The sequence below is a fragment of the Penicillium expansum genome (assembly GCF_000769745.1).
Source record: "Penicillium expansum strain MD-8 chromosome Unknown contig3, whole genome shotgun sequence".
Lineage (NCBI taxonomy): Eukaryota > Fungi > Ascomycota > Eurotiomycetes > Eurotiales > Aspergillaceae > Penicillium > Penicillium expansum.
Genome location: NW_015971301.1, coordinates 41,153 through 69,134, shown reverse-complemented (window position 1 = coordinate 69,134; position 27,982 = coordinate 41,153). Strand labels below are relative to the sequence as shown.

The window sequence follows — 27,982 nt, the reverse complement described above, 5'->3', positions numbered from 1 at the left end:
GGTTTTTCAACCTTTTGATGAGTCTAGATCTCATGTGGATATAAAGTGTGTACGCATGGGGCATGCGATGTCCTCTTTATCGCCTGCCTCGACAAAATGATCGCGGCCCTGGAATCTATACCAGATCTTCAATCGTTTGGACAACAATGGCGCAGGGTCGTGGAATCCCAAAATTTGGAACTAGATATATCCAAATTAGTACTCAGAAAAGGATTACAGATTTAAGGCCTATCGCTTGACTTACCTTGATAGATTTGCCAGGAATCACCAATTGACCCCGGTTAACTAGTGCAGCCACAGGGATCGTGACATCAATCACCCGAGGCTCCGCGAGCCCATTTTTGGGTTTCTTGGTTACTGGCGGTATATAACCATATTCGGCCTTCAAGATGACCAGACCGTCTTGTGCTTCCTCTCGCGCTTGCCGTCTTTGCACTTGATCCGTCATGAGGTCGATGGCCTGGAGACTTTCTTCGCGTTTCTTGGGAATCAACTTCTTGAGCTCACGGTGGCGTCGAGCAGCTGCCTGCCGACGGAGTTTTCTATCGCGCGGGCGAATATATCCAAATTCAATCGCGCAGTAGGCCAGCCAAGGGAATATAGCAGTCAGCGCTGCAGCGCCGCTTGTTGCCTCATTAGCCGGGCAAACATTGATCGGCAGAGTAATGGTTTGGCCGAGTCGGCTCCATGAAACGGTCATCATGATACCCTTGTCGGCGATACCAATACCAAGCCCAACACGTGTGTACTCGCCAACCCGACGAACACCCTTAATGGTCCAATTGAGAGACATGTCTGTCCCAAGAACACTCGAAATCTCGAGTCGCACAGCACGCGCCTGGTCCATGCTCGGCATCGGGAAGTACCCTTCAGAGCTCCATTCGGTCTTAACCGGATCATCAGCGGGTTTTCCGGAGAAGAGATTCCGAGAATAACTCAAGATAAGGGCGCCTCCGGCGGGAGTAGCCTGGAGCATGGTCTGCCATGACTCGGCAGATTGGTCGATATGGCGTTTTTTCTTGAGAAGATGACGGACGTCCTCTTCCATATCCCCACTCTCCTCATCGTCGTCATCGAAATCTACTGTAGCTTGGCCCTGCTGGGGGAGGGAGATTAAACCAATTTGCAGGTTACTGACCTCGTTAGCAGATGCAATGGCACTCTGAGCTCCCATGCCAAGTGATGGGAACCAGTTGAGAAGGAATTCGGGCCAGTTAACAACGCCACTGGACCATGTAATGACGCCGATCTTTCTCTTGGCAATTTCTCTCGAAATTTGAACCTCGAAGGAAGGCGCCGTTTCCTCCAAGGAGCGCATATGTATACTAGTCACGCTGACCTGGAACGGCTTGGTGCCAGGGATTGGTTGGAAGGCTCGAGCAATGGTCGCTTTCAAAGTCGGGGCCGGAAGAAGAAGAGCATTGAAGCTGACATGGGAATCCCTAAGGAGGGAGAAAGGATGTTTGGCCCAGATTCCCTTGGTACCCACCAGGTTTTTGAAATTGGGAGTCACAGTGGCCCCAAATTGGAAGTTCTGAGCTGCCAGCAAAGGTGGCATTTGGAACTAAGAATGGGTTAGCAAAGTTTTTGAGATGCAAACACGCAGCATATCATACCTTTTCTTCTCCTTCTGTCCCATCCTCGTACTGGACTGTGACTTTCCTGACCGGGCGAGCCAAACCTCCAGTTATACCCGCATTCCAAGTCACCTCCATGTGCTCTGATTCTTCCTCTTGCACACCTTCTCCTGAATCCGTTTCCACACCTGACGTTTCTGTCTCGTTCTCCCCTGTGCCCCAAAGCTGTGGTAATGACACCGGCGTCTTAAAATTATACGAAACACCATATGAGGACACTTGCGGCGAAGGTATGTGGAACTGCACATCTTCGTCCTCGTCGACTGAGATCATGGACGCCGCGTTGATTCCGAGGGTAATACCGCCCTAATATCAAACCCAATGAATGTCAGCAATAGCCCGTTCGCACGACTTCCCATAAACAAAAGGACAGAATATACATACCTTGCTGGAAACCAGACTCTCAACCGCTTTGCGCTCCCGTTTCTTCATGGTCTTCAGGAACCATCTCCGGAACTGATCCGGCGACATGGCCTTAACACCAACTTCCTGTCGTTGTGCCTCCCCACCAATCCCCATGGCCCCACGCTGACCCCATTCCTGTCGCACGCCCGCAGCACCAGATATATCATATACAACGCGCTTCTTTGGATCGATGAGGGTCTCATACGCCTCCTGGATATGTCTGAACTGGCTCTCGGCCGCATGGCGGAGATGCGGCGGCTGTTTGTCGGGATGGAAGCTGAGGGTCAGGTTGCGGTAGGCGGAGCGGATCTCGGCTTCTGTTGGTGGTGGATTGCGCGCAAGGCCCAGCAGGACGTAATAGTCGGGTTCCTCTGGGTAGTCGCCGACCATGCTATAGTCGCCGTCGAGTCCGTCATCTTCCACCGTCGCGCGGAACTCCTGCGCCCCGAGGAATTCGGGCACGGACTGGCTGAAGGAGGACATGAGAGAGCTTTTTGCACACTCGTTTTTTGTGATCTATATATATAGCCCCATTTTGGGGTGGTTGGATGAAATGCTACTGGACAATGAAACAAGGTGATGTGGAGGGAAATGGAAATTCCGGAGAAACCTTCCGCATCTCCGTTGGAATCCCCGGAGGTGTTATAGTGGAGCATCATTGACTTGGGGATATGTATAGAGCTAGTATTCGCTGCTTATTATCAAGTAGTTAATTCACATTTATTTCAAATTATGTCGAGTCTATGAGACTAAATGTAACGTTTGCCCGTTGATCGTTAAAATACAATGCCTTTGTTGCCCAGTGACGACCCGTGATCCGATTCTTATTGGCTTCAAGGCAATTGGAGTGATGTGACCAACAGATTAGGATTAACATTAGTATTAGCATGTTAACATATTAACAGGTAGATACTATGCAAATCTCAGTTTATCTTATATAGATGGAATGTCATCTTTTAATAAACAATTGCGAAAATGGGTGACACATTAACGATCTCAGAGATGATAGGTGCCAGCAAGGTCTACTGTAATTAGAATAGTCTACATTTATCTCCACTTAACAAAATAGAAATACCCAATGGGGCTGAGCAAGTTATAGAGCATGTTCGTCAAAAGCTATGCAGATCAGCTGGATTGTTCTCAAGCTGCAGAGGTGATCATCCGGCTCTTCTTCTGTATAGAGTAAGCTTGTCTTGGAACCCGTATGTATCCAATGAAGTTCAATCCGAGGCATTGAATTTCGGATGCAGCCTGGTTTGGTATTCCTGAATATTGGGATTGTCGTCGATTCAGAGCCAGTTAGTGTAATCAACAATAGAAGAGGAGCAAAGTCCACTAATTCATGCAAATAGCTCAGTCTACAGTCAGGGAGGAAAGCTAAAAAGAAATCATCGTACAGTAATCTGTAAATCAGCTTAAAATACTATCTGAAGCTAAAGATACCCCGTTGGGTACTTGGGGGTAGCAAGCACAGGTGGATCGACATAGAATCCCTTGGCAAAACGAGCCACGTCGAACGCTAGACCTCTTCTTCAACATGTGTCAGCCCAATAGAGTCATACACGTTGGTCGAACTCTTGACTTTTAGAAAATCGAATGTTGAGTGTCGATCTATATTAGAGTTCCACGCGGATATATCAACAGGCAGCAGTTTCGGTGAACATCGTGTTACCCATAAGTACGGAGTAAGCCCCTTCAGTATACCCCAAATTTCTCAATTCCTATAAAACCCTCAGAACGAGATATTTATCAACTTATTAAGCATCCTCACTCGACCTCACATCCTTCACCCCTCCTCAACTGAATGGGATACCAATAATCAAAACAACCCATCAAAAAAATGAATACCCGTCTAAAAGAACTAGGCTCCCAACAGCCCCCAGTGTTCAGAATAAACCTCTCCCGCCCACCAGAAGAGCGCTACACAGCCCTAGCCTATATCTACAAAGACCGAATGCGCTCAGTAACCAGCATATTCGACGACGTGATCCACAACCTCTCCCCCAACATCCCAACAAAACCAATCCACTGGCTCGCGCGTCTCTTCCTGCGCAGACTCTACACAGACGAAGAAACCGCCGAGATTCGCGGCATCAGCCGCGTAACCGGAGTCGATCTGTACCTCCTAATCTGTCTAAACGTGGTCCTGGATCTATTAATGGGCTGCACAAGCGGCGGCGTACGAATGCTCGACGGACTCTGGACCCGAATGGTCCATTTCCGCACCTTAGACTGGGGAATGGATCCACTGCGCTCTCTAATCGTGCAACTTGAATTCGTGCGCGACGACGCGCCGGATAAAGTGCTCGCGACGTGCATCACGTACGTCGGGTTCGTGGGTATTCTCACGGGTGTGCGGAAAGATCTGAGCGTTTCGCTGAATTTCCGGGCAGTGCATGACTCGCGTCGGAATTTCGGGTTTTATTTGAACTATTTGCTTGTCTTACTTGGTTTGCGACAGTCTATTACGTCGTTGCTGAGACAGTGTGTTCTTCCTGGTGTGGAGGGTGAGGGATCTGCGAGACTTTCGAATACTTCGACCTTGGAGGAGATCCTGAATGAGGTTCCTTCTTTGCGTACGACGGCTGCGTACTTGATCTTCTGTGATGGGAGTAGTATTGTTGCGATGGAGAAGGACTATGGGACTGCGGTCTGGCGGAGGTCGAGTTCTTTCCTTATCAAAACCAATCATGATGAGGATACAATATCGGTTATGGAGGAGGCTATCGCGAATGATCGAGGATATACCGGTCTGCGTGTGGTGGACGGTATGCAAAGCATGGCGGAGATTATTGAGGAGAGTAAAGAGCGGCAGGCGTCCATGCAGGGAAAATGGGATCGCAGGGTGCTGGATCATGGGGTTTTCCAACAACAACTAAAGAAGCGGAGAGTTAAGAATGCTGCTCTTCCCCATTCCCAGCCAGTGCATTTGAAGTGGAAACGGAATACGAATATAGGAGAAGATCCTGAATCTGAGGTATCGGTTACTCTTGGGACAGTACTCGGGTGGCTTTGCTCGGACCCGATTGTTAATGAAGATACTCATTACGCGGTGTTGATGGATCCTGCTGAAGGCAGGTTCATTTATTCAGGACAGTTTCCAGCTAATTCATCATAGCAGCATATTATTCTAGATGATTTTGTAATAGAATAGTGAGACCTTGGTCTGGATTTCTCCTTTATCTGTCTCAGTGCCTTCCACGTCTAATAGATATATACAAGTACATGACGAGCAGATAGCACTAGAAGAGAGCTCGCTCAAAAGCATGAAAAAAGCAGAAAATAAATGACATGCAATAATTAATATACAATGAAGAAAATATGGAACTCTGCTGCTCGAAAACAGGCAAAGTCAAGTCATGTAGATCACAGGTCTATACATGGCAACGAAACTTTCGAATCAATCAGCCAATTCACCATCATCATTGAAATGCATCCATCACATCGTAACAGGATGATAGACAATAAGATTCCATCACCACTGTAAGAACATCAACATCAACATCAACATTGCCAGGTGGTCAATCACGTCGTCACGCCAAATGTGGAACTCAAACAAAGAGAATACCAAAAGGAATAGAGGAGAAAGTCACCTCAAGGATCTCTAATCCAAGCAATACCACTCTCCGAAATGAGCGTCTCATCAAGCCGCAGAGCATTCAAAAGCACCTGTCTAGGCATAGATCCTGTGAAAAGGTCCTCACCCATTGTAGCCGGCGGATGAGAATGCAAAGCGCCAGCATGGACCTTCGTCTCAAGCGGCGGGCCATCGAGAGCAAAACCCTGTTTCTCCGCGAAGACGCTGCGCTCATTCATACAGCTAATCATCAGACCCAGACGTCTGTGGAGAACGGCGGATAGTTGCAAAGAGCTATCCCAGTAGCGGCCGAGCTCGTGAACAGTATCTAGTGCACCTCTAATGTAAGAGATGCACTCGTGCAACTGCGACGCCAGACCAGCGGAGCTAAGGACATCCACAGCTGATAAAATCACGTAGCCGAGGAATGGGTTCAGGAGGGTTAATTGGGAAATGGATGTCTCTGTGTTGTGCCGAGAAGGGGTGATCTTTTTGGCGTATTGGTCGAAGGTGAGAGAGATGCGGAGGATTTCGACGGCGTGGTATCGAGCGCGGTGGATGTACTGGCTTAGTATTTCGGGTCGAAGGCTCTGGTAGCGAGCGTGTCTGTACAGTTTCATCAAACTGGCGTGGTAGAACAAGTGGGTCGAAATGAAGGTGTCTGCTTTTCTTTGCCGGATGCTTCGTTCTAGGCTTATAGGTGAGAATGCCAGGTACTCAGGAAGTCGGTTCATCCATTGGTTGGATTTTTGGACGATGGTGGTGTGGAATTCTTCGGCGATTTGGTTGTATGCTTCGGGGGGAATGTGTGGTAACCTGGTTATATGCAGAGAAATGTCTCCCCAAATAGCCATGATCTCGATTAAGAAGGCCATTGGGCTTAGTGTGGAGCGGTCATCGCCTGTGGAGGCGGGGATGTGGTTGAGGAATGATTGGAAATAGGGGACTGTCGCGTACTGCTGAGTCTCATATATTTCTTCTCGGCATGGGAGTCTCAACAGGGCTGCATCTGACGAGATGAAGGTCGACGAAGCGGAATAGAGGCTCGAGAAGCGCTAGTTTTTTGTTAGTGACTAGGATACCCTCGTTAGTCCGAGGATGTGGTATTCTTACATCAAGCACAAAAGCAATCCAAAAGGTCCGCCTTCGGCACTCAATCAACGCCTGTGGATGTAACCCGTAGTCACATATCTGGCTTTGATCCACAACAACGCCGCCAGATTCCACGTTGTAACGAAGCCCAAAGACCGCTCTTCCCGCTGCGCCTATCGAGTCCCAAGACCCGACCAGTGACCCTGTAGCGTAGTACCAAAGACTCATTATGATATGGCTCTGAGCAAGCTGCAAAGAGAGGGTGTGCTGGCTTCTGTTGATAGCAAATCGTGCTATGCGAGAATATCGCCTCATAGCTGCCATTTTGTCTGGCCTGTCTGAGAACACAGATCCAAGAGCCATCATAGAATAAAGGAGCATTTTGTCGTCGGCAGACTTGGTGGGGTAGGATTTCAACCACGAGCTAAATCGTCCATGCGGGAACATGTGGTACAGCCCGTCATTCATGTGCAAAAAATAGCATTCAGTATAGTGAACCGCTGTCTCTGGGTCGCTTTCGTACGGGTCCAGGTGCCAGGATGCCGCGAGTGGGTCGTCCGAGTTGTTGTCCTTGAGTTCCCCCAGAATGTCAGAGTACTCGGGCGAACGAGTAGACTCGATATGTGCCGACGGTCGTCCAAGGGTGTCATCCGCGCCGGGTAAAGACGGTGGGAATCGGTAAGATCGGGATCTTAAAGCTTTATCGGCCTCAGCCATGGTTTCATACGTAGCATCTTGAGCTGACGGCGTGAGCATCGAGCCCTCTGATATCGGTGAGTGGCCGTTGGTTCCAGGAAGGGAGGTCGCACTGTCCGAGGCTCGAGCGATGTCGTAAGGTGCCGGAGAAATGTCCAAAGTACCGTGACTAGCGCGGGAGTAAGGGTCGGGTCTACCAGATGGCCCTGCTGACCCTCTCAATGGAGGACGGTTCCCCCGCGGGCTTTGAGGAGATTAGCAATTGTTCAACAGGATAAGTCCGTGGACGCATATTCTTCAGAGATCACGATCACACTTACGCACTTTCGAACCTGCATTCACGTCCAGATTTCCGGCATTGATCACATACGGCCTCGGGAGTTGGGTTAGGATTACACTTGATCTTCTTCTCGCGACAGGTCAGGCAGGCAAGTCCAAGGCGCTTTCTCGGCCTCCCGGCCTTCGTTACGCCCCAATTTGCGTTGACAGGTGTACCATCGATAAATTTGGGACAGAATGATCCGTCTGCATATACGAAGCAAAGTTCCCCGTCGATTACTCGCTCGTCTACCACATGAGGCCGGAGGGGCTGGTTGCGTGATCGATTTGAACTTTCCGGTGATGATAGTTCCCCACTTGGGGCTTGATCATGTGAGACTGTGGTGTGAAAGGGTAGCTGACCGTGCGGATAGGATGTAGCAGATGGATCACTTCTTGTCGGCGTGTGGTTTCTTATACCTCCGTGGCCATGCAGAGCCACTTGTGATAGTGGGGGCAGGCCAGTGTGAAGTTGCGGGAGAGATTCGGAACGGCCTCTATCCTGTATAGAGGTTGGCGAACCCTGGAAATTCGGATCGTGATAGTGAGGTGGATATGCAGGTTCACGGCGCCCTATGTTGGGTGTCGAAGTCGCAAATGGTTGAGGGTATTGTGCTGAATTGGTACCCGGTGTTGGAGTAAGTATTTGACTCACGGAGGGAAGTTGCTCTGGCTTCTGGTGATTTGGTCGACTGTCTTTGCCCTGAGGACTGCCTTTCTGTCGTGGGAAGGGATCAGATCCAAATTGTAAACTAGCTGGAACACGCGGGGGTGGAAGCTGGTATGGAAGGTCCGGGGATTCTTGTAAATTAGCTGGATGCTCGGATTGCTGCTCCGAGGATGGGCCATCTGTGGTGGGTAACATACGACCGAAGGGTCCAATGTAGTAGTGTGGGCCTATGCCAGAACCGGAGCCAGATCCTGATCCTTGGGGTGTTGACATGACGGTTGGATGATATATGGGGTCAGAGTGCTTCACACAATTTGACTGTCTACATAACAGACTCAGCCAACAAACAGTGAACAGGGGTGCTCAGTGGCTTCGTACCCTTGAATGGGTATATTGTCGAGGAAATGACTTGGCTTGAAATGATTAGACGAGATTGTCTTTGGCTGATTCTCGGCTTTTTGTTGAATTCCTCAGGTCCCAGAAGATAGTGCACAAAACGGGTAACTAGAAGAAAGCAGGCGACTTAGCAATGAGCTCGTTTCTCCGACCCCTCTCTCTCTGGTGGGACATAAGCGCCTTTCACATACCACTGTAATTTTCGGTCTCCAGGGGACAGTGATATAATGGAGTAGAAAGTAAAACAAATTTGGATCAGGCGGCAGCAAAGCGAAATAGATCGATCATGTACGTTCCAAGCTCAGAAGTGAATGGCAAACAGGAGTGATGAGGGAGAGGGATTCGCACAAATGTTGCCAGTGAGTTGGTGAGAATATTGGAGATCGAAATATTCAACTCTCAGCAATTTGCGCGTGCCGGTGAAGTCGAAAAGGGGAAAGGAATTGAAGCTAGCTTAGAAGGCCACCATCTCGCATTAGTCCCGGGCAGTCACGGTCTCAGCTGCATGGTTTCCGTGCTAGGGTGGCTGCAGTATCCCAGTAGCTTGTGCCAACGTCCAGGGATTTGCCCGGCTTGAGACGAGGGCCTATGAATTTGCAGGCTCGCGGTGAATCGGGCCAAAGTGGCAACGACGAATGCCCCGCACTTGAAATCCAGCAGAGTACTGCTGAATGCTTAAGATACTCGAGAATGCGGCAGAGCGGGGAGATCAGACGGCAGTGAGATCTCGGTTACAGATTCTCGAAGAGCTAGGGATTAGTGGCGGCAATGTGTGGGTAGGCCCCCAAAGATATTGGAGCGAATAACGCCGAAGGCGTTTTGGAGTTCCGAATTCCGAATGGATGTGTGAGAGACAAAAAAAAGACCCAAGCTGACACCGATAGCAAAGGTAATGATAATCGGAAAGATCAATGTAGACCGATGGTGGCACACAGCTTTATGAACAAAATAGCCTCGAAAGAATTGTCGCCTACCACTGGTCAGTGGTACCCTAGAAGGGGGGGGAAAGCCACTAGAAGTAGCGCCTTGTAGATTCGAGAGACTAAGAATGAAATGATTTTGACGTTCCCTCCAAGTCGAGACTTGACGTCGAGCCTCAGCCTTCCCCTCTGTCCTGCAGGGTACAAGGTTTTCTTCAGGGGATTGAAGCAAAAGGTCCCAAAAAAAAAGACGAAAATGGTTTAAAGAAACCGAGGCTCGAAACAGAAAAGGACAATATGGAGAAAGATGGGAAAGGAGGGGAATTCAGGTATGGAGCTCGAAAAAGAGCTAAAGCAGTAAGAGTCTTCTAAGTATTCTAAGTATTCCGAGTACATTAAAATTACCAAAAGACCAAAAAGTACGAACGTTCACCTTTTCGACTTAATATAAATTAGTTTTAACTACTCGGAATAACCGAATCTATGGCTTTACTCTACAACATACGTCAACACAGAAAAAAATTGAAATGAGACAGTTCAAACCCTTTAGGTTTAGGCGGCTCCAAAGACGCCACATTAGGGATAGGGTGTGCCCGATGTCTCTATAGACGGTTAGTTCAGAAAATGGAAATTAAGTTAAATAGAAATTTCTTTTTTAATCAGAATTAATAGTGGGTACATGACATCGGCATTGAGTCTTCAAACTTGCACAGAGAATGGCATCGGGAATGGTTGTCTAACGGCAATTATAGACTTGGTTCTTACAAGTGGAGAGTACGGAGTATGTACTCCGTAATCTTGGGAAAAAAATATAGGAAAAATAGAAAAAATAGGAAAAATATAGGGGAAAATGTGGAATTCTCCCCGAATATTCCCCCGGTTCATCCGCTCTACTACCGCATCCTTATATTAATGGCGAATCCTCCACAAGGATCAAGGATGCTACATTAGTACTTTACCTTGGTGCTTACAACATACATATTCGTAACTCTAGGCTTCTACGCGCAAAGGTCTTGAGATACCCACTCTGCAGTACCTTCTACGCCGTGACCAATCTCATGCCCTAGACACTTCAGTGAGACGTGCACCAATAGAGTACTTGCGGGTTTTACTAGGATTCACGAACATGTGCAATATAAACACTTACATGGGTCCGGATACGATATCTACCTACGGAGTACTCCGGATAAAGTGGACATTAAATATGTGTGTATGTATACAACATATATACTATAATCTGCAAGATTTATATAGTTCTAAAGTTAAAATTCTGCAGAATAAGCAGAGAAAAGAAAACAAGAGAAGAAAAAAAACTCAGTGAGCTTGTTTGAACTCACAAAATACCGTATCCTCACAGTGGGTCCTTTAGGCCTCGGCCGGATGGTGGCGTAGGCGATTCTATGCCTAGACGGGACAATCCTCCTTCCCAGCGTCGGGCCCGCAGGGCTTATCTATCTTACTTTTGGATAGCCTGGTGAGGATCGACCTTATGGTCCGCAAGTGGAGTGGGCTACTGTTTTGCACCGGTTTAATATCTCCCGAATTCGAACTACTATACTCTATAAAGAGCCAAAGCCGAGACCGTCTACTCCGTGAGGTTATTTTATGGCTCGGTACTCCGTCCTCCCCGTGCCTAGGATGGAGAAGATATGCCGAATTTAGTTATTTTTTTTCCCACCAGATCACTGTTTTATAGGGAATCTCCCAAGGTTCCAAAGTTACAGAGTTACGAAGTTACCATATTCGTTATCCAACAGGGAACCCTGGTCTTGTTAAGGTCCACTTGACATCCTAGTCCAACGGCGATGCAACTCTGGAATTGACCACGTACGGAATACGGAGGACGAATGATGTATGTCTCAATTTCTGGCGATCCGATCTGCAAGCCTTCGGGATCGTCGTCTGGTTTGGACTCAGCCCCTGGAGTGTGCGTTTTCTGTTCTAGGAAAAGCCCGAGATGAAATGACGCGAGTTACCCGGAGTTCGGGATTTTACCGTTAATCATACCTCCAAGCTCGGCAGTTTAGAGAAGTCAATTCCTTCATGGGAATCTCCTTTCCACGGGATCTAGTTTCTCCGAATAAATACCGAAGCCTCCAAAAAAAATTGGATGAGCGGAGGATTAATCCGCGGCAAAGTCCAATTAAATCACTTATATAGAAGGGCTTGAGACAACCCGTATAATGATCCACATTAGGTAATTGAGTTTGTTCGGTTTATTCGGTTTATTCAGGTTGTTTAACGTAAATGTCTCTACCATGAACAGTTCTATAAATAATGGCGTGCCGGGTATGGAAAAAGAAAGCAGAAATAAGAAGAAAAAAATCTTCCCAATTCTATACGGAGTACAAGGACATAATTCCATAAAGCCACCGTGTTCTATTCCTCTTGGACACTAATGTATTGCAACATTACTACTGCAACATGTTTTGCATCGGCGTTAGTGGATTGACTCCCGATAGCGCCAATACGCGTTGCACCCCTGAACCGATTCGTGTTAGGTGCTCAAGTGAGACATGCCTATACTTAGAGAAGCGTCCGCCCTGTGATCTGCGAATAGAGTCCAGCACGAGACCCGGGCGTTTATGTACCCATGTACAAGGTTCCATTAGATTTTTCTCCTTACTCGTACAGCTTATCTGTTCGGTTGATCTTACCGAGACCGCTCTTTGAACTGGTTTCTTTTCTTTTTCTTTTCTCTCTTGTTTTTTTTCTTTGTTTCCTCGCGGGGTCGGAGATTTTCCCCTCCGATCGCACGGCTTGAACCTTTTCAGGATCTCTCGGCTAATATGTTCCTGATCGATGTTGCAATACAATTTAACTTTACTAGAGAGATACATATACGTACTCCGTACGGAGTACGGAGTACAGATAGAATATTACTTGATAGAATACTAGTACATCTATATCCCACCGGGCACTTTTATGTAATACCTACTAGGTGTCCATGGATATCCATGGGTCCATTTCTGGGTTGTAGATAGGCTTTCCATGTACTCCGTACAACGTGAGACCTCAAACCCAACGTCATTGAAAATAGTGCACACCCTTAGGTAACTATCAACATACTACCTAGTGAATCTAATGGGCGCCCAACCAGTCGGATCAATAGCATCAATGTGCAGAAGTTAAAAAGGCTCTTCAACTCACATAAGATCTCGGACTCCCAAGTGCTTCCGAATATCAGCCGTGGACCCTGGCGGTGTTCTTGGCAATCCGCCCTGGCACGTCCCTGATCTCCGTGCCCGGCGGCCAAAACGGTATTTCGCTTAAATGATCACCGGCTTTGGCTTTAGACTTTCCGAGTTACTTGCTTTGTACTCTGTACGGAGTACTCTGTGATAGCATAGCCCGAGAGGGTTAGTAGATGTAGTACTATCAACTTCCAAGGTTGATATGTTGTACACAATTTCACATACAGGGTGCATACATAAACTTAAAAAATCAAATGACACTGGGCAAACTCTGTTCTCTATACGGAGTACGAAGTACGATTGTTGATGTTCTGACGCCATACGAAGTCCCCATACCTAAAAAGCTATGTATTTACGAGGAACGAACGGGGCACACAAAAAGTCAATTATATTGCAGGAAGTGGCATGTGAAGTTACCTAAATAAGACATTTATTGCAGAATGCTTCTTTGTCTAATTGCGTTATCCCGTGTTTCAGCTTGCGTAATGCTTCAATCGCCTTTTCTTTTCTTTTTAGATTGCTATTCCTCTGCGGAGTAGTAATTCCTAGTCTCGATAGCCAATACCCGCGAACGTCTCGAAATGCCGAGTCTCAATAATTAGTACTCAGTACCCGTGGACGCTAATCAATATATTATGAACTATGTTTTATGGCGTAGCTGTCATGTCGGGAACCGCTCGCGCTAGCTCAGCAAGCCATAATGTATGTTTCACTTGACGTTATCCGGCTCTTCTGCGGTCATGCATGAATTAATTAAAAAGGATTCCATGTGCTTGCATTGGGTTTAGAGTTTATACCTAGGTACCAAGTCGTGGGCTACGAGGAAGCTTGCAGCATGTGATATCAGGGTTGACATCTTGGCATATGCTGGACTATTTTATTCAAGCTCGATTGAGCTGGTATACATTGAGCTATCTAAGTAGTATACTGGTTTAATTACACTTCAAGACTTGAAGCATCGAAAGTTTCTTTCTGATGGAAAAAAAGGGAGCCGCATCTCTACCCGTGGTTCCTTTGGACGAATTGACTTTCTATATGCATCTGCCCGAACCTTACGAATTAGAAAATGGTTTATTCTGTTGACATGATGAAATCAGTTGTCTGGTAGTGATATAATTGAATGTTCAAAAGGATTCATTCTAATAATCAACATGTTCTCTAACAATGGTGGCCTGGAAACAGCTATGCGGTAGTACATATTCATACGTAAATATATATTTAAGGATTTTTCTTTCACTTTATATAAACCCTACCATTCCAAGATTATATCGAGCTTCTGCTAGTTATGATAGTATAAAAGACATATAGAAGAAGTTAATCGGTTCAATGAGAGAAGAATGATGAGGCTCTCCCCTAGTCATTGTGTTGCATGGAACCAGACACCTGAATTTTCAGCGAGTACGTGCCGTTTCGGAACCACGAAGGATGACCTAGCAAGTTGCCGGCAATTATATAAGGATGCCGAGTGAGCGACCGGTAAATTACAAGAGACAAGCAATTGGTTCCACTAGACAGATCACTCGGCTATAGTCTTCTACCCCGTAAGCTTAAAGTGGCCATGGAAAAGAACTAGACCTAGTTCTTCGTATGGAGTGCTCGAAAAGGCAATCATATTCGATCGGAAATAGGTTTTGATTAGTAGAAGCGTTAGCACATACATCCATGATCTTGCGAAGATTCATTAGATATACCAGGAATTTGGCAGATCAAACAGTTATCCACGGGGAAACGGGAACCTCGACCCATCTACGTCTACACAACTTACCATGCAAGATACAAAGAATTCGAGGGTCACTTAGAAGAACACGGAAACCGATCACATTACTACTCCAAATAGACCCATGGGTATTGCAAAAAAGGCATTGATTCATTTTTGCTGACTACCATTTTGCCAACGAAATAGTTAACAAATAAATAGCAGGGGGGCAAAGAAAGACCCGCTTAGTTCTCGTAGAGAGTCTCGATGAAGGACGCGGCAGGGGCAGTAGGCTTGCCACCCTCGACGGACTGCTGTCCAAGCTTCTGCTTGGAGTAGGCAGCGGCGTAGGGGTTGAGGCGGAGCATGACCTGCTTGTTGCGGAGAGGGTTCTTCTTCTGGACGTTGACGCGCTTGGTGCGGGCCTCACCCTTGGGAGCCTTGAGAACGGACTGGATTTCGGAGGAGTTGATAAGGCGGGTAAGGTCAGCGTTGGCCACCAGGTTGGAGGGCAGGAGGTAATCCCGCTTGAGAGCCGAGGGGCTGGTGGTGGTGCCGTAGACCTGGTCGAGAGCCTGGAAGGCGGAAGAGGTCCAGATGACGAAGCGACCGAGGTGACCACCGGGGGCGAGCTGGAGGAGGTTGAGGGAGAAGACGGGCGAGGTCTCGACACCGGGGATGTTGCGGAAGGCCTTGACGAGGTCCTTGCCGTCGGTCTCGGGGTTGTAGACAACGAGAGGTCCGCGGCGCTGGCGGAAGCGGCGGTTACGGAGCTTACCCTTACCGGCGCGCATCTTGCGGGACTTCTGGACCTTGACGAGATCGGGACCGGCACCGACAGCCTGGAGGAGGGCGATGGCAGCCTTGGTCTTGTTCAGGGACTCAACGGCCTTGGACTCAACGACGAGGGGAACCTCGGGGACGTTGGCGACACGGTGACCGCGGGCGAAGAGCAGAGCGGGGGAGGCAGAAGCAGCCAGAGCGGAGGCGGTAGCGAAACGACTATGGGCGCGAGATTATTAGTTCCTCCGCATTCTCTAGCCGTTCAATTTGTTCAATGGGATTCCACATACCGCTGGCCAACGTTGACCTTCTGGTGCCACTTGCGCCAGACCTTGGTAGGGGCGAACATACGACCGGAACGGCACTGGTTACCGAAGGCAGCCTGACCGGCACGGTGAGTACCACCACCGGAGACACGGGGGATACGGGCAACAGCACGACCTATTCAACGTGAAGCGATCCAGTCAGTTATTGCTCTCCAAAGTGGAGAATTCGATGATCGCAAAATTTTCGCAAATTTGGACTCGATTCTTCCAATCTCGAAAAATGTGCCAAACAACGTACCGGTACCCCAGGACTCAGCGGAGGTCTGTTCACCAGCCTTCTCGCTCACGGCGTAGGGCTGGCGCTTGTTCTTGGCAATACCAGTGTGAACATGCCTGTAGAGCGACGGTCAGCACTTCCCCTCCATCGATTTATGAATCCTTCAAGGTTTTTGGCGAGCCATACTGGACAATATCCGGGCGGATAGGAGCAGAGAACACAGTGGGAAGGGGGTGGGAGGCCCCGGAGGGCTTGCCCGCAGCCGTGGCGATCGAGACAGTCGGGCGAGAGGCCATTGTTGCTGGTCGGTGTCGAGGTGAGGTTGAAGATCCAATCTCTCTGAGTCGGGGGGCTTCACAGCTGGGTGTGGATTTTTTCGCTTAGTGAGAAAATGAAGTGGGGCGGCGAACCCTAAGCCCTTCCTGCCATATGTGGGCTAGCGCAAATATGTAACCATTATCTAATCGGAGCTATCACGTGGGGTCCACAAGTGGGTCTATCTGTGGCAGGTGCGATCCATCCTAAACATTGAAGCCATCGAGAGTAACATTGAAGTTCAACATAAACCGAGTTCGCTCAGCGAGTCGGAAGCGATGTTTAATTTGTCTCTGATTTGTTTCAACCCAGACCTCGAGGGAAAAAAAGCTCAAGCAATGCGGACTGTCCATCTCTGCAGTTCCTTTAAGTACCCCATTTGGGTGAAGTTGTGATGATTGGCCAGTACTCGTCATTACTGCAACTGATTTTCTATTTTTTTTACCAAGCTGCCCAAAGGGCATTGGCAAACAATACCACATGTTGTTTGAGCAGCACTCATCTCTACAGACTACTAATAGTACAATACAGAGCCACCATATACAAAATGGATATCTTTATATCAAAACCTATGAGATTTCCTATTTTCCTAGCCTCATCTCCTAAATGTACAAGAAAAAAGCGAGATATAATGCACCGACGGGTAAAAGAACCAGCCCAGCTGGAAAAAAAGATCAAAAAGAAGAGAAAAAATCTTAAAAAACCTTCCAATGGGGGAAAGTGAACAACACCGAAGCCAGCGGATCATGTTACATATCTAACTAAGGGCGTGGGCGTGGTGAGCACCGAAGGCACGGTTGCGGAAGCGCATACTCGAGATATGACGCGCCTTCTTGCTGGCAGTGACAACAAGCTCCGCGCTCTGACCAGCACTGCACTGCGTGCCGGTCGACATCTGCTGAGCGGCGGACCAGGTGCCAGAAGCACAGCGCTGGAAAGAGGTGCCTGATATGCAGTTCCACTGGCCCTCGGTACTGCAGCTACCTGTCAGGGCACCGGAGCTCGAGCTGGAGGCGGATCCAGAGCTAGAGGGCGAAGAGGTCGTCGCGGGAGCTGGGGAAGCTGCTGAAGAGGACGTGGGCTCGGGATCGGCAAGTGCACTTGATGGAATAGCTTCTGGGATTGGGGCCGCGGATGCCAAGGCGGCTGCGACGGAGGCGCTCTCTACGGAGGCAGCTGGAGAAGCAGAGGAAGCAGAGCCAGATGACACAGAGCCAGAAGAGGCAGAGCCGGAAGCGGAACCAGATGAGTTGGAAGCAGAGTCTGAGCTAGAGCTAGAGGTAGTGTCACCGGAGCCACCGAAGGTAGCGGTACCGGTGCAAGCCTCGGAGCCCTCCTTGGCGAGGTTGGCGGGTTCACCGTCATACTCGACATAGTCGCCTGGCTGAGGGAAGCGGATATCAACATTGTCCGGGGTAGTGCAGCCATTGACGTTTGCGACGAACATGGGCGGGAAGCTAGCAGCGCGTCTCTCGAGTTCCTCGGGGGAGCGCTTGGAGGAGCCACCCGAGACAGTGATTGGGGCGCAGTTCATGTACATTTCGCGGTCGCCGATGCGGTTGAACCAAGTCCAGGCGAGGGTGTATTTGCCAGCAGAGATACCATCGGGAATGGTGAAGTTGAAAGTGTAGGGATCGGCGACGTCGGGACCGCCAGACATGTTGCCGTCGACATTGGCGGGGCAGCCACCCTCGAAGGACTTGATGACTTTCCACTCGGAGGACTTGGAGGGCTTTAGGTCGGTGGTCAGACTGATCTGGCAGGAACCACCGCCGTGGGTGGCGCTACCGGTGAAAGCCAGAGGGTGAGATTCGCCGATGGCGAGGATTGTCTCGGTGGAGGGGGCCTCGAAGGCGTTGTCACGAAGCTTGCAAGGGAAGTCACTGCCGTCTGCTGCCAGAGGCGAGTTGTTGAGACTGTCCTTGCTGTAAGGAGTGGGAGTGTTCATAATCATGTGGGCGTTGACCATGGAGGCGCTCATCAGGGCAGCGATCACTTTGGTAGTGAAGAACATCTTGGATGATTGAATTTTTGGGATAGTTTGAGGTCTGGTTCGACAGATAAATGTTGCAAATGGGATCGATTCGTGCCAGACGAATGGAATCAGATGTAAAAAGGAATGGATCTTGTAGTGGAATGTTAGCGTTGTGATGAGAGACTTGGAAATGCGAGAGGTAAGATGAGGCGTTTAGGAGTATATATAATGACAGTGTCTCATTGATGGGGTTATTTTAGGCAAGGCATATACGTCTCAACAATAGATCATAGATCTCCCACAATAGATCAGACGTATATAGATCGGAGGCAACGATGAAACAAAGGCAGCAACACAATACCTTTGTATCAGAGTGAATGAAACAAACTGATTCAAATTTGTCGGATGTTATTCTTACACTCTTTGTTGAGGAACAATAGTGATGGCCTCTTTGTTTTATATTCGTATCAAAAGGTTGGCTTCAAAAAAAGGAGTGTATGATATTTTGCCACAGGCAAAATAATCAATCGAAAAAGGAAAGTGACACAGGTCTAGCCTGAATGTCGAATTGATAGAAGTAAGAAAAGAAGGAAAGGGAATATACTAAAGAAGAATTTAAGAGAGACCCCCATGCAACGTTGGCGTCAGGGATTATATACAAAGACATGGGCTTACTCTCTGGCCCTCCAAGGATCTTGGAAATCCCGAGTCTCAGCCTCTTAATGGTCCGATGTTACATGCATGGCAATTAACGAGACACTTGGTGTGATCTCCGAAAAGTGCAGAGACATCCGCTTGGTCGATCGATGTGTCAGTATATCCACAGACCTGGAGGGTGGGGAAGGCCAAGGAGGAGAGGGGATGTTTCAGAAATCATGTGTTTTCGATTTCGTCCACTAGAGTTCAAATGTTTACACGGTGAAAAGCTGAACGTCAGTCAAAAACCAAAAGACGACCAGTAGGACCTGAGAGACACCTTACCCGCTGGACTGGATGGGCGGCTGGGAAAGAGCCAACCACCGCACAGGCTGCAAGGTACAAGACTTTTCCACCCCCTGGATTTGTCGCACCATCAACCGCTCGCACACAAATGTTCGTGTGGATTGGCTGTCGTTCTAGCCGCCTTGGTTTTTTTCTCTTCAGATCGCTTCCAAGGTGGCCAATTACGAACGTCGACAGGTGTGTTTCATGTTCGCCTCCGTACTACCTACTCCGTAGTGCCCATAATTAGCCCTTGCGACTTGTACCCAAGCCTATGACGCAGTGAAACAACATGCAATTCAAGTGGGCATCCTCTGTTCAGCGTTCGTTCAATCTATCTCAAACCGGCACTTGTGTGGGGTACTCGGTACTCCGTGCAGAACTCTTTCTCCTTCGCCAAGTCTTGACATTTAGAAAATGAGTTCAATTAGGTAACTAAAGTGTGACATCTCCGAATGGAATGTGTCAAGTTTGATTTCCAAGATCTCTCCGATGTCAAGCATACTACGTCGTAATCTTATAAGCGTGATTCAGGATCATCTTAGTTATGCTCCACCAAATGTACTTGGCGGATTCCATCTCCGCTAGAAACAATATGGAAGCCACTACGGGGTACATACAAAGCCCATTGTCTCGTTCTCCCAAAGAAATATCAACATCCCAAAACGTAAATGAGAGCCATCCGGTTAGCACTCCCTGTAATTTTGAACAGACCACAATACTCGGCTGGCCTAGCCTAGAACGAGGATAGGGACCTGCATTTGCGATCTCAACAATGAAATCCGAAAGACTCAATCAAGATTCGTATTTAGCGTCGCTGTGGCTCGCCCATTGGTTTGTCGTATACTATGGTAGTATCTGGTGGGGATTCAAATCGAATGAAATATTTATTGATCTAGTATATTGCAAACTCCCCCTGAGCACCATCTTTCCATTGTTACTCCTTATTACTTGATGGTAATTAAACCTCTAGTATATGGTGATCCAATCATCGATCTAGCACTCTCCGCCCTTTGCGAGTGCATGACTATTTTGATCTAAGCGCCTACAGTGTGTATATCCTTAGAATTGGACAAGAAATCCCGCAGTGACAGCTCGGTTTGCATGGCGGTTCGCATGAAACCTGCTATATAGCGCACACGTTTTCGTCTTCTACGTACATCAGTGGCTACTCGATACCTCATATTCTATAACAGATGCTGCCAAACCTTCCTAAAATCCAATGGAGATAAAGCAAGACAAGCCATTGTAGTCATAGCGTAGCCTAATTTGCGAATAAACTTGGCGGATACTCCAGTAAAATACCTCTGTCATGTATAATTACAGATCTAAAACATATTCGTTTATAGGAACAGTGAGTTGTGCTGGCTGAGGATGTACATCGTCAGTTTGACCGGGGAAACTACATGTAGTATATGGTAACCAAGTGCCTAATCTGGACTTATTCGATGGCGTGCACTATCAGATCCTTCTAGATAGGATATTCAACGTAAATTTGCCAAAGCAGCGATTTTCTGTCGCTTGTGGCGGTTTGAAGTTGCCTACTTAGAGGGTGTGCTATACACATGTCACATTAACCGAGTCTTGAGCGCCAAAGCAGACTCGACAGTCCTGTATGTGAGCTGTAAGCCTGCCCAATTATGCCACTGTAGCTTTCCAGTCTGCAGAATTCAAGTGGGGATTTCTTTGTGTTCGATAAAGTTTAAGCATTGCTTGTCGACAGTACCGTAGCCAGCGTTGCAATGGGCCACACCATTTCCCCAGTGCGGTAAATCGTAGGATAGACATAAAGTCTTGCACAATTTCCCAGAAGGAAAGTTGTATCCGCAGTTCTAGTGCGATTGATGCCTGATTAGGGTTCCATCAAGCACCCCGGTCACGTAGGCTCGTGTGTTTCATCTCATCCGCCTCGCACGGACCAGAATCCTCCATTTGAATAAAATTCATGTGTAGGGAGGGTATCGAGCATCCAAAATGATCAGGTAGATCATCAGCCCTTTCATTTCTTGCCCTTCTTCTTCCCTTTCTCCGCACCCGCAGCCTCCTCCTTCTCCTTCGTAAATCCACCCTTAACCAAAGCATCACGACCAACATCATTAATGAGTCGGAACCGCGCCGGACCAAGTTGAATCCCGCCATACCACCGCGTAACAACAACCACAACATTCCACACATCCATCAACTGCATAACATGCAACAACCGACCCCCAGCAGCAGTCTCCCCATCATCATCATAATCTTGAACAACAGTCTCCCCACCCTCCCCGTCCCCAGCCTTCCTCTGCCGAATGCGCCAAGCGCTAATATTATGCGTCGCGGCCGCAACCTTCCGATCCGTAGCCGTAAGATGATCAATAAAAGCCTGCGCCTGCGCAAGACACGTAACACGGGCAACACGGCCCACGAAAACCGATTTCTTCTCGGAGACCACGTCAGATAGGATCCATTCGGGCGGTGAATCTATGCCGAATGCATCGCGCAAGGACAGAGCTTCAAATGCGTCTGTCGCGGTCGACGCGTCGACAGTTGGTGGAGTAGACGAGTTCTCGACATCGTCCTGCCCGATACTCAATTCCGGAAATACATCCAATGCTTCGCTGATTACATCGAACAGACACACGGCGCCGGCCTGCCAGGTCCGCTGTATGATATTCTCCAATACATCGATGGCAATCTTGCCTTCCCCGCGCGCGGCGGTTGATGCTGTTCCCAGTACTGCGGGTCGGGAGTCTGGATATGAAGCTTCGAAGCCGAGGATGAAGGATAGGTGAGGTTGTTCTGGGATTTGGAGGGTGACCACTGTGGTATGGATCTGGTTATCGGAGTGCGCGGGACTCCCCAGGTCGAGTGTGTTGTTGGTTGTCGCGTTTGCGGGGGTCGTGCGCGTTACGGTTATTGTGTCGGGCTCGTAGATGGCGTTTACAGCTTCGATTTCTTCGGCGAGGTCTTGATTCTCAGGGATTAGAGGCATTGTGCTGGTTGGAGAGCCTGGAGCTCGTGCGGGGTGAGGGTTTAATTCTTTGTGAGAGTCAATGGGCTGACCCCACAGTTTGTTCAGGCACTCAGGCACCTATTTTGATGTGAACTGAGAATTTCTAACTACCGCTTTTATATTTGGTATAAAGTAACAAGTAACCCATGTTAAGATTTATACCTGAGAGGAAAATTTGTTGGGGACGAGGACTCAACGTGGCCTTGCCTATATTAGGAGAGGGGAAGAGATTCCTACACGAGATAGGATTATCCAAGAGGGATTTAACAGCTGCGCTAATAGTCAAGATGTCTTAATCAGAGCATGGGCTATAGAGGTTCGAGATGCATACCAAAAGTCTTCGAAATCACCCGAATCCGAGAGTTCCAGAATGTTGGGTCTAGGGATATTCAAGATTTCGTGGGAACCGCAATTACTCTCGCTAGGATCCTGATCGAACGAGCGAAGTTGTCCCACGGCCGGAGTGGTGGTCAAAAATGGACCATTGAATCACAACAAAAGTCTTTGAAGAGCGCTGAAGAATTCCCTTTCTCTAGGAAGGAATTTGGATTCTATAGGAGTAAGGGTAGCATCTTCAGTTTTTACTTTTGTCTTTGCGATTTCTCACTTTCTACTGTTTCCCACCTTTTGAAAGGGGATGGGAATACTATCCCCGCTGTTCACAAAACCACACTGCGATACACACAAAATGCCCTTATGGATCCCAGCTGACAGACTTGTTATCCTAGCGGACATAGAAGCCGGAGATGGAACGGATCAAGCTCACCGTTGTAAACCGATTCCGATGTGCTCCCACTAAAAGTGAATCAGATTTATGAACCTCATGAAAGGGATTTGGTACGAGAAGTCAAGATCTTTGAGTCGTCGATGGTTGCAAGGTTCTTAAAGAAGGAATAATCAAGGGTGCGAACTAGTCAAAGGTTACATGCCCTTAGTCCCTCGTTATACCTAGAAAAGTCCATTTCACAAATTAAGCCTCTTACCGCCCTTTCTGCCGTCTATCTACAACATACGAACCCGAAGACAAACTATTTGTGGAAAAAAGGACATCTGAAGAGACTAACCAAAAAGACGTCACAACGCCGCAAATGCGGTCGACTATTCTTGTCCATCCAAAGTTATTTCACAAATAAAGCCTTTCTCCGCCTTTTTCTACCGTTTATCGATACACTGAGATGAGCAGCAAAATATATTCAAAACAAAGACATTGAAAAGACGTTTAAGAAGACAACCAAAAAGATTAGCCAAAAGATCAACCAAAAAGATATCACAAGGCCGCAAATGCGGCCGACTATTCTTGTAGTTTATGCCTTTTCTCGCCTTTTCCCGCCATGTATGAAACCAAAGGTGGGCAAAATATCCATAAAAAAGACATTTAAAAAGACGCCACAAGGCTGCATAAGCGGCCGACTATACTTGTGGTAGATAGAACATAGTTGAAAAAGACAAGGTGTAAATAATTCTAATTTAGAAATTTCTCACATCTCCTAACCGTTGGTAACTGACGGGGGCTGATTATGACTGCAACAGATCATATGTTTCACTTGTACCGAGTCCTCGGGACCTCTTCTCAATAAGCAAGTGTGGCCGAGTGGTTAAGGCGCTGTGTTTAGGTCATGTGATCCGCAGTGGGTTTCCGCGTGAGTTCGAATCTCACCGCTTGCAAAATCTTTTTTTGTTTGAACAACCAAGAACAACCTTGATAACCACACAAGGTTGCTCTTTATTAAGGGTGATAATACACGCCCGGGGAAGAGGGGCTAGAGGGATAAGAAAGCAAACGCATTCGAAGCGAGGGAATGTTTGGCCTGAGTTCTGGTTGGAAAGAATGGGAAGGCTTGCTGCGGCCGTAAAAAAAGAAGCATTAGCTGAAGTTCCGGGGAAGACCCGTTGCTGATCGGGGACGCCTAGCATATGACCCAGATTGGAAATGACCACTCACACACAGCATATCCCCAAACAATGACTGGTGTGCCATTCTTGCTGTGTGGTCTTTCCTGGGATCGCTGTTTTGCGTGAGGTCAATTGATGAGAATTTTCAAACGGATTGCTTGCTATTCCTAATAGCAGACTATCGACCCTAGCTTTATGGAAGCAGGCAAGTGTCTTCTAATGGGCGGCTGCGATAATGATGATGATGGTGATGATGGAAAGAAGGCTTTTGAACCGAAAATATCACCATGACAGGATTGAAGATCGTTGCGGGATTCGAACGATATCGCTGGAATTCGTTGCCGACCTTGTAGGAGACGAAGAGGCAGCAGCCCCTGCGATCTTGGTATTTATGACCTGCAGGCTGCAGATTCGAGTTTAAAAAGTGTGGGGTTCTTGTAAAGCGTCTCGCGTGGTCATCGCCGATATGTTTACCGTGTTGGTTCGGGTTGAGACGAGTTATAGGCTGCGAGGTGTGATGAGCGAGGTAGGAGGTGGGAAAGCGTCCGAGAAATCACGCGTTGCTGGCTGGACCTAAAGTGCGTGTTGGGTGAAACTGGCATATGACATCAACGCTGGAAGATAATCTGGAGTGTGGAGCGAATTGCGGGGTTTTGGTGACCGGTCTCATAAATTGTAAATCTGAAAGGAGCAAGAATGAGAGCAAGCAGAGTCGACCGACGCCTTTGAGAGGTCACAAAACGTATGTTGTGGGGGTGAAGATTGGTGGACTAATGCAAGATAAGAGGAGTCAGTGTCTTCGAGACAAAAGGTATTGTCAACCCGGAGAGATGGAGATGAAAAGTGGTGAAGCAACAGGGAATAGATGGATGACTTGACATGGGGAGTTGGAAGAGTCTGAGAACATAGGACTTTGTGACTGACTTGAATGTGTCTGGAGGACTCCTTCTGTACAGAGAGACATAAAAATGACGGAATAATGACTCTGGCAATTTACAATGCCTCGCTTTAAACCCATTGCCAGTTGAAAACAAAAACAAAAGCTTCCAAATAGTGGAAGAAGAAGAAGAAGAAGAAGAAGAAGAATCGACACATGTATGTGGATGATCTCCATGAAGGTGAAGCTGACGAGAGCTTAGATTTGAAAATTCAGAGGGCCGGCAAGTGTTGAGTTCACAGGTTGTTTGTTTCCCAATTCTTCATTTCCCCCCTAAATAATCCTCGGTATAAACCACTAAAAGTTTGCCTAGGTCACTCTACCTAGCACTTATAAAATACCTTATCCTGACTAAATGAAGTCAAATTTGTCTTGCTAGGAGTTCCTAAGCCTTTAAGGGCACCGTAGCATGATTGGTGGAATGAAATTAGATCCTACGAACTCAAGCACTGTTCACTGTAGCTAGGCAGGTGCTCATGTTTTTTTTTTTGGAGCAATGCTGGATTTGGGATAGAGTTAGAATACCTTGAATAAGACATTTGAGTAAGAGACTGTATGCTTCAACTATAGGGACTATGATTAGGACAAAATCTTTGAAGTATCTCGGATATCTAAATGTGTGATAAAACAAACAAGGCAGATCAAGCTTGGTGGGTTTCTGTTGATAGTGATGATGATATCCTATTGACCAGAAATATGATGCGAACAGGCATATCTCAGCCCGAATATACTCGATTAGATAATATTAAAGACAGGATGAAGAGACTAGATGAGTGAATATGGCCAAACACCGGCGTCCCTAGGGTATATCATCAACAAAAATCATTATCTAGCACTCTGTCGGAGGATATTAAGATAAATACAATACCCTTTCATCGACTCTTTCTAGATTCCGGCAACTCGTGAAGAGTATTTTCTTTGTGGCTAGGTAGCTCTGACACAGAACCTTGGCCGCCTAGCTCGCTTGGTATGCCCGGGGACTGAAGAGACTCTTGCTGCAACATTGATGCTTCGGTGATGGACATCGCCGCTTAAGGTGATTGCTTCTGTGGGCGAAGATGCATGAAATGCCAAAGCAAGGCAGCAATGATTGCTAACCCGGCAAAACTACCAACCACACCACCTACGATAGCGCAATTATTTGAACTAGAGGAGCTACTCGATGTTGGGGAGTTGCCAGAGGTCGGGGAGTTGCTCAATGCTGTGGAGCTGCTTGAGCTATATCAGAACGAGGTCCATGCAGAGTACGCATAAACGCTTTCTTCGTTGTGAGGAAAGGGCAGAAGGTAGACTGGGACAAAACCCCCGGGGCCGTCTACGGGCCCACTTGGGCACCGGCTACCCTGCGCGGTAGAACAAGACACAGATCAACAATGAAGGTCAAATTAAGAGAAAAGGACAAAGAGCAATTCGGACAATTATCGAACGAATGGACTGAATAGGCAGAGTCAGGACTCTATAAAATAATTTCGATCCTTGAAGTTGAAATTGGAGGTAACGGCAAACTGCTAGTAGTGTGCGGCTGAAAAGCAACAGATGGGAATGGGAAGACGAGCGTCGACCGCGCGAAGACACGAGTTTGACAGCGCTGAACCCAAAGGGGTAAGGCTAAATCGAAAGGGCAATTCACAGGTATTCTGCGAAGTATATCTTGTGTATTCTTTCGCATGCTATACATAGAAATGTCCAAGTGTTGTTCTGTACCGCCGCTTACAAGTTAAATTAGTCAACCCCAGAGACTTAGATAGTCATTTTTCACTCTTCTACCGAAATTAGTGAAGGGAAGCAACCGGGAATCGTGGCTGAACTAAGATAAACGATGACTATTCTCTTTAGCCTTGGTACTACCAAAACGTATCTCACGGGACATTAAGCATCACCATCATCTGACAGCCACACACACATATATATATAACGATACTAGACAAGAAGTTATTGGCACTCAAGCGAGCTGTTTCAGACATTATTTCTAGTATCATTTGAGTACAATCCTGAAGGCATTTTTTTTGATCTCTTGTAAGATATCAATTTCCATGTTCTTGTCTCGCCTTCATCTTCTAGCTGGGACGGCCAAAATGACAGACACCAAGCTATAATGGCTTGACCAGAATATGGATAGTGGCATAAAAATTCGTGTTGTCGTGATGAAACCAGAAATTGCCGTCCTTTTTTATGGCTGAGATCTGGCCAAGGAACGAGATATTTGCTTGGTTGGGTTCTCAGTACAGCCCTGAGCGACTTCCTTAAGGCGTTTTGAATGAACTTGACTAAGGAAACCTGACTTGTCTCTATTGGTAGTACGGCCATGCGAGAAACTTATAGGTACATTCGGGTAACTTGTGTTCCCATAGGTGCTGATATGGTGGTGCCCTTCACCCGTAGATTGGGAAAGGGCTCCTCATTTTGGCAACGGCAATATCAGAATGGCGACGATGAGGTCGGTACTGCAAAGAGTCTAGGGAATGACTGTTAATATAGTATTTCTGCAAATGTATCGTGTTAGATGGGACTAGGGTTTTCTTGGAAAGTCCCTAGGAATCATGTCATTTCCGTCGTCATTTGGTATTAGGACTGTAATCCCTGACCTTTTTGTCACACAGCGTAGGACGAACAACACGGATGGAACGACAATATAGTTTAAGAAGCTCAGATCACATCCGAAGATTTTCCCTGCAATAGTGCAACTTTTTTAATTTTTTTTCCGAATTGAAGATCATCGAAGATAGATTGTTGGCGGAGAGATCGTGTTGCCACCCTGTGGACACCGTCACGCGTGTCGTTCTGATTGGGTGCCTGGCTGCCTTGGCTGCCTGATGGGTCCGCTTTCGCTGTCTCTTCCCCAGATCTCATCTCGTACCTCGTCTCTCTTTCTTCCCATATCTTTTCCGTTTCCTTTTTGTGTTTATATCCTCTATCGTTTCATGTTCTAGGCCTAGCACGGTTAACTCGCTCTATTCGTTTC

At 47.5% G+C, this 27,982-nt stretch overlaps 6 protein-coding genes across 6 annotated transcripts; 1 reads left to right on the top strand and 5 right to left on the bottom strand.

Moving 5' to 3' along the window:
• Positions 1-30: 30 nt before the first annotated feature.
• PEX2_000200 (J domain-containing protein) lies at positions 31-2,525 on the bottom strand (the record flags this gene model as incomplete). Its single annotated transcript, XM_016737298.1, has 4 exons — positions 31-180; positions 245-1,564; positions 1,617-1,943; positions 2,022-2,525. 4 exons carry the CDS (start codon positions 2,523-2,525, stop codon positions 31-33), a joined length of 2,301 nt encoding a protein of 766 aa, XP_016599013.1.
• A 1,357-nt stretch (positions 2,526-3,882) lies between these two features.
• On the top strand, positions 3,883-5,160 carry PEX2_000190 (uncharacterized protein; the record flags this gene model as incomplete). The annotated part of the gene is made up of 1 exon (XM_016737297.1): positions 3,883-5,160. The coding sequence occupies one exon, from the start codon at positions 3,883-3,885 to the stop codon at positions 5,158-5,160; it is 1,278 nt and encodes a 425-aa protein (XP_016599012.1).
• Positions 5,161-5,636: 476 nt separating this feature from the next.
• On the bottom strand, positions 5,637-8,668 carry PEX2_000180 (uncharacterized protein; the record flags this gene model as incomplete). The annotated part of the gene is made up of 3 exons (XM_016737296.1): positions 5,637-6,674; positions 6,733-7,651; positions 7,728-8,668. The coding sequence occupies 3 exons, from the start codon at positions 8,666-8,668 to the stop codon at positions 5,637-5,639; spliced, it is 2,898 nt and encodes a 965-aa protein (XP_016599011.1).
• A 6,178-nt stretch (positions 8,669-14,846) lies between these two features.
• PEX2_000170 (60S ribosomal protein uL4) lies at positions 14,847-16,223 on the bottom strand (the record flags this gene model as incomplete). Its single annotated transcript, XM_016737295.1, has 4 exons — positions 14,847-15,603; positions 15,675-15,825; positions 15,949-16,043; positions 16,114-16,223. 4 exons carry the CDS (start codon positions 16,221-16,223, stop codon positions 14,847-14,849), a joined length of 1,113 nt encoding a protein of 370 aa, XP_016599010.1.
• Positions 16,224-16,999: 776 nt separating this feature from the next.
• Positions 17,000-18,256, bottom strand: PEX2_000160 (lytic polysaccharide monooxygenase AA11 family protein; the record flags this gene model as incomplete). Its single annotated transcript, XM_016737294.1, has 1 exon — positions 17,000-18,256. The coding sequence occupies one exon, from the start codon at positions 18,254-18,256 to the stop codon at positions 17,000-17,002; it is 1,257 nt and encodes a 418-aa protein (XP_016599009.1).
• Positions 18,257-21,197: 2,941 nt separating this feature from the next.
• Positions 21,198-22,169, bottom strand: PEX2_000150 (IMPACT family protein; the record flags this gene model as incomplete). Its single annotated transcript, XM_016737293.1, has 1 exon — positions 21,198-22,169. One exon carries the CDS (start codon positions 22,167-22,169, stop codon positions 21,198-21,200), a length of 972 nt encoding a protein of 323 aa, XP_016599008.1.
• Between the last annotated feature and the right edge of the window lie 5,813 nt (positions 22,170-27,982).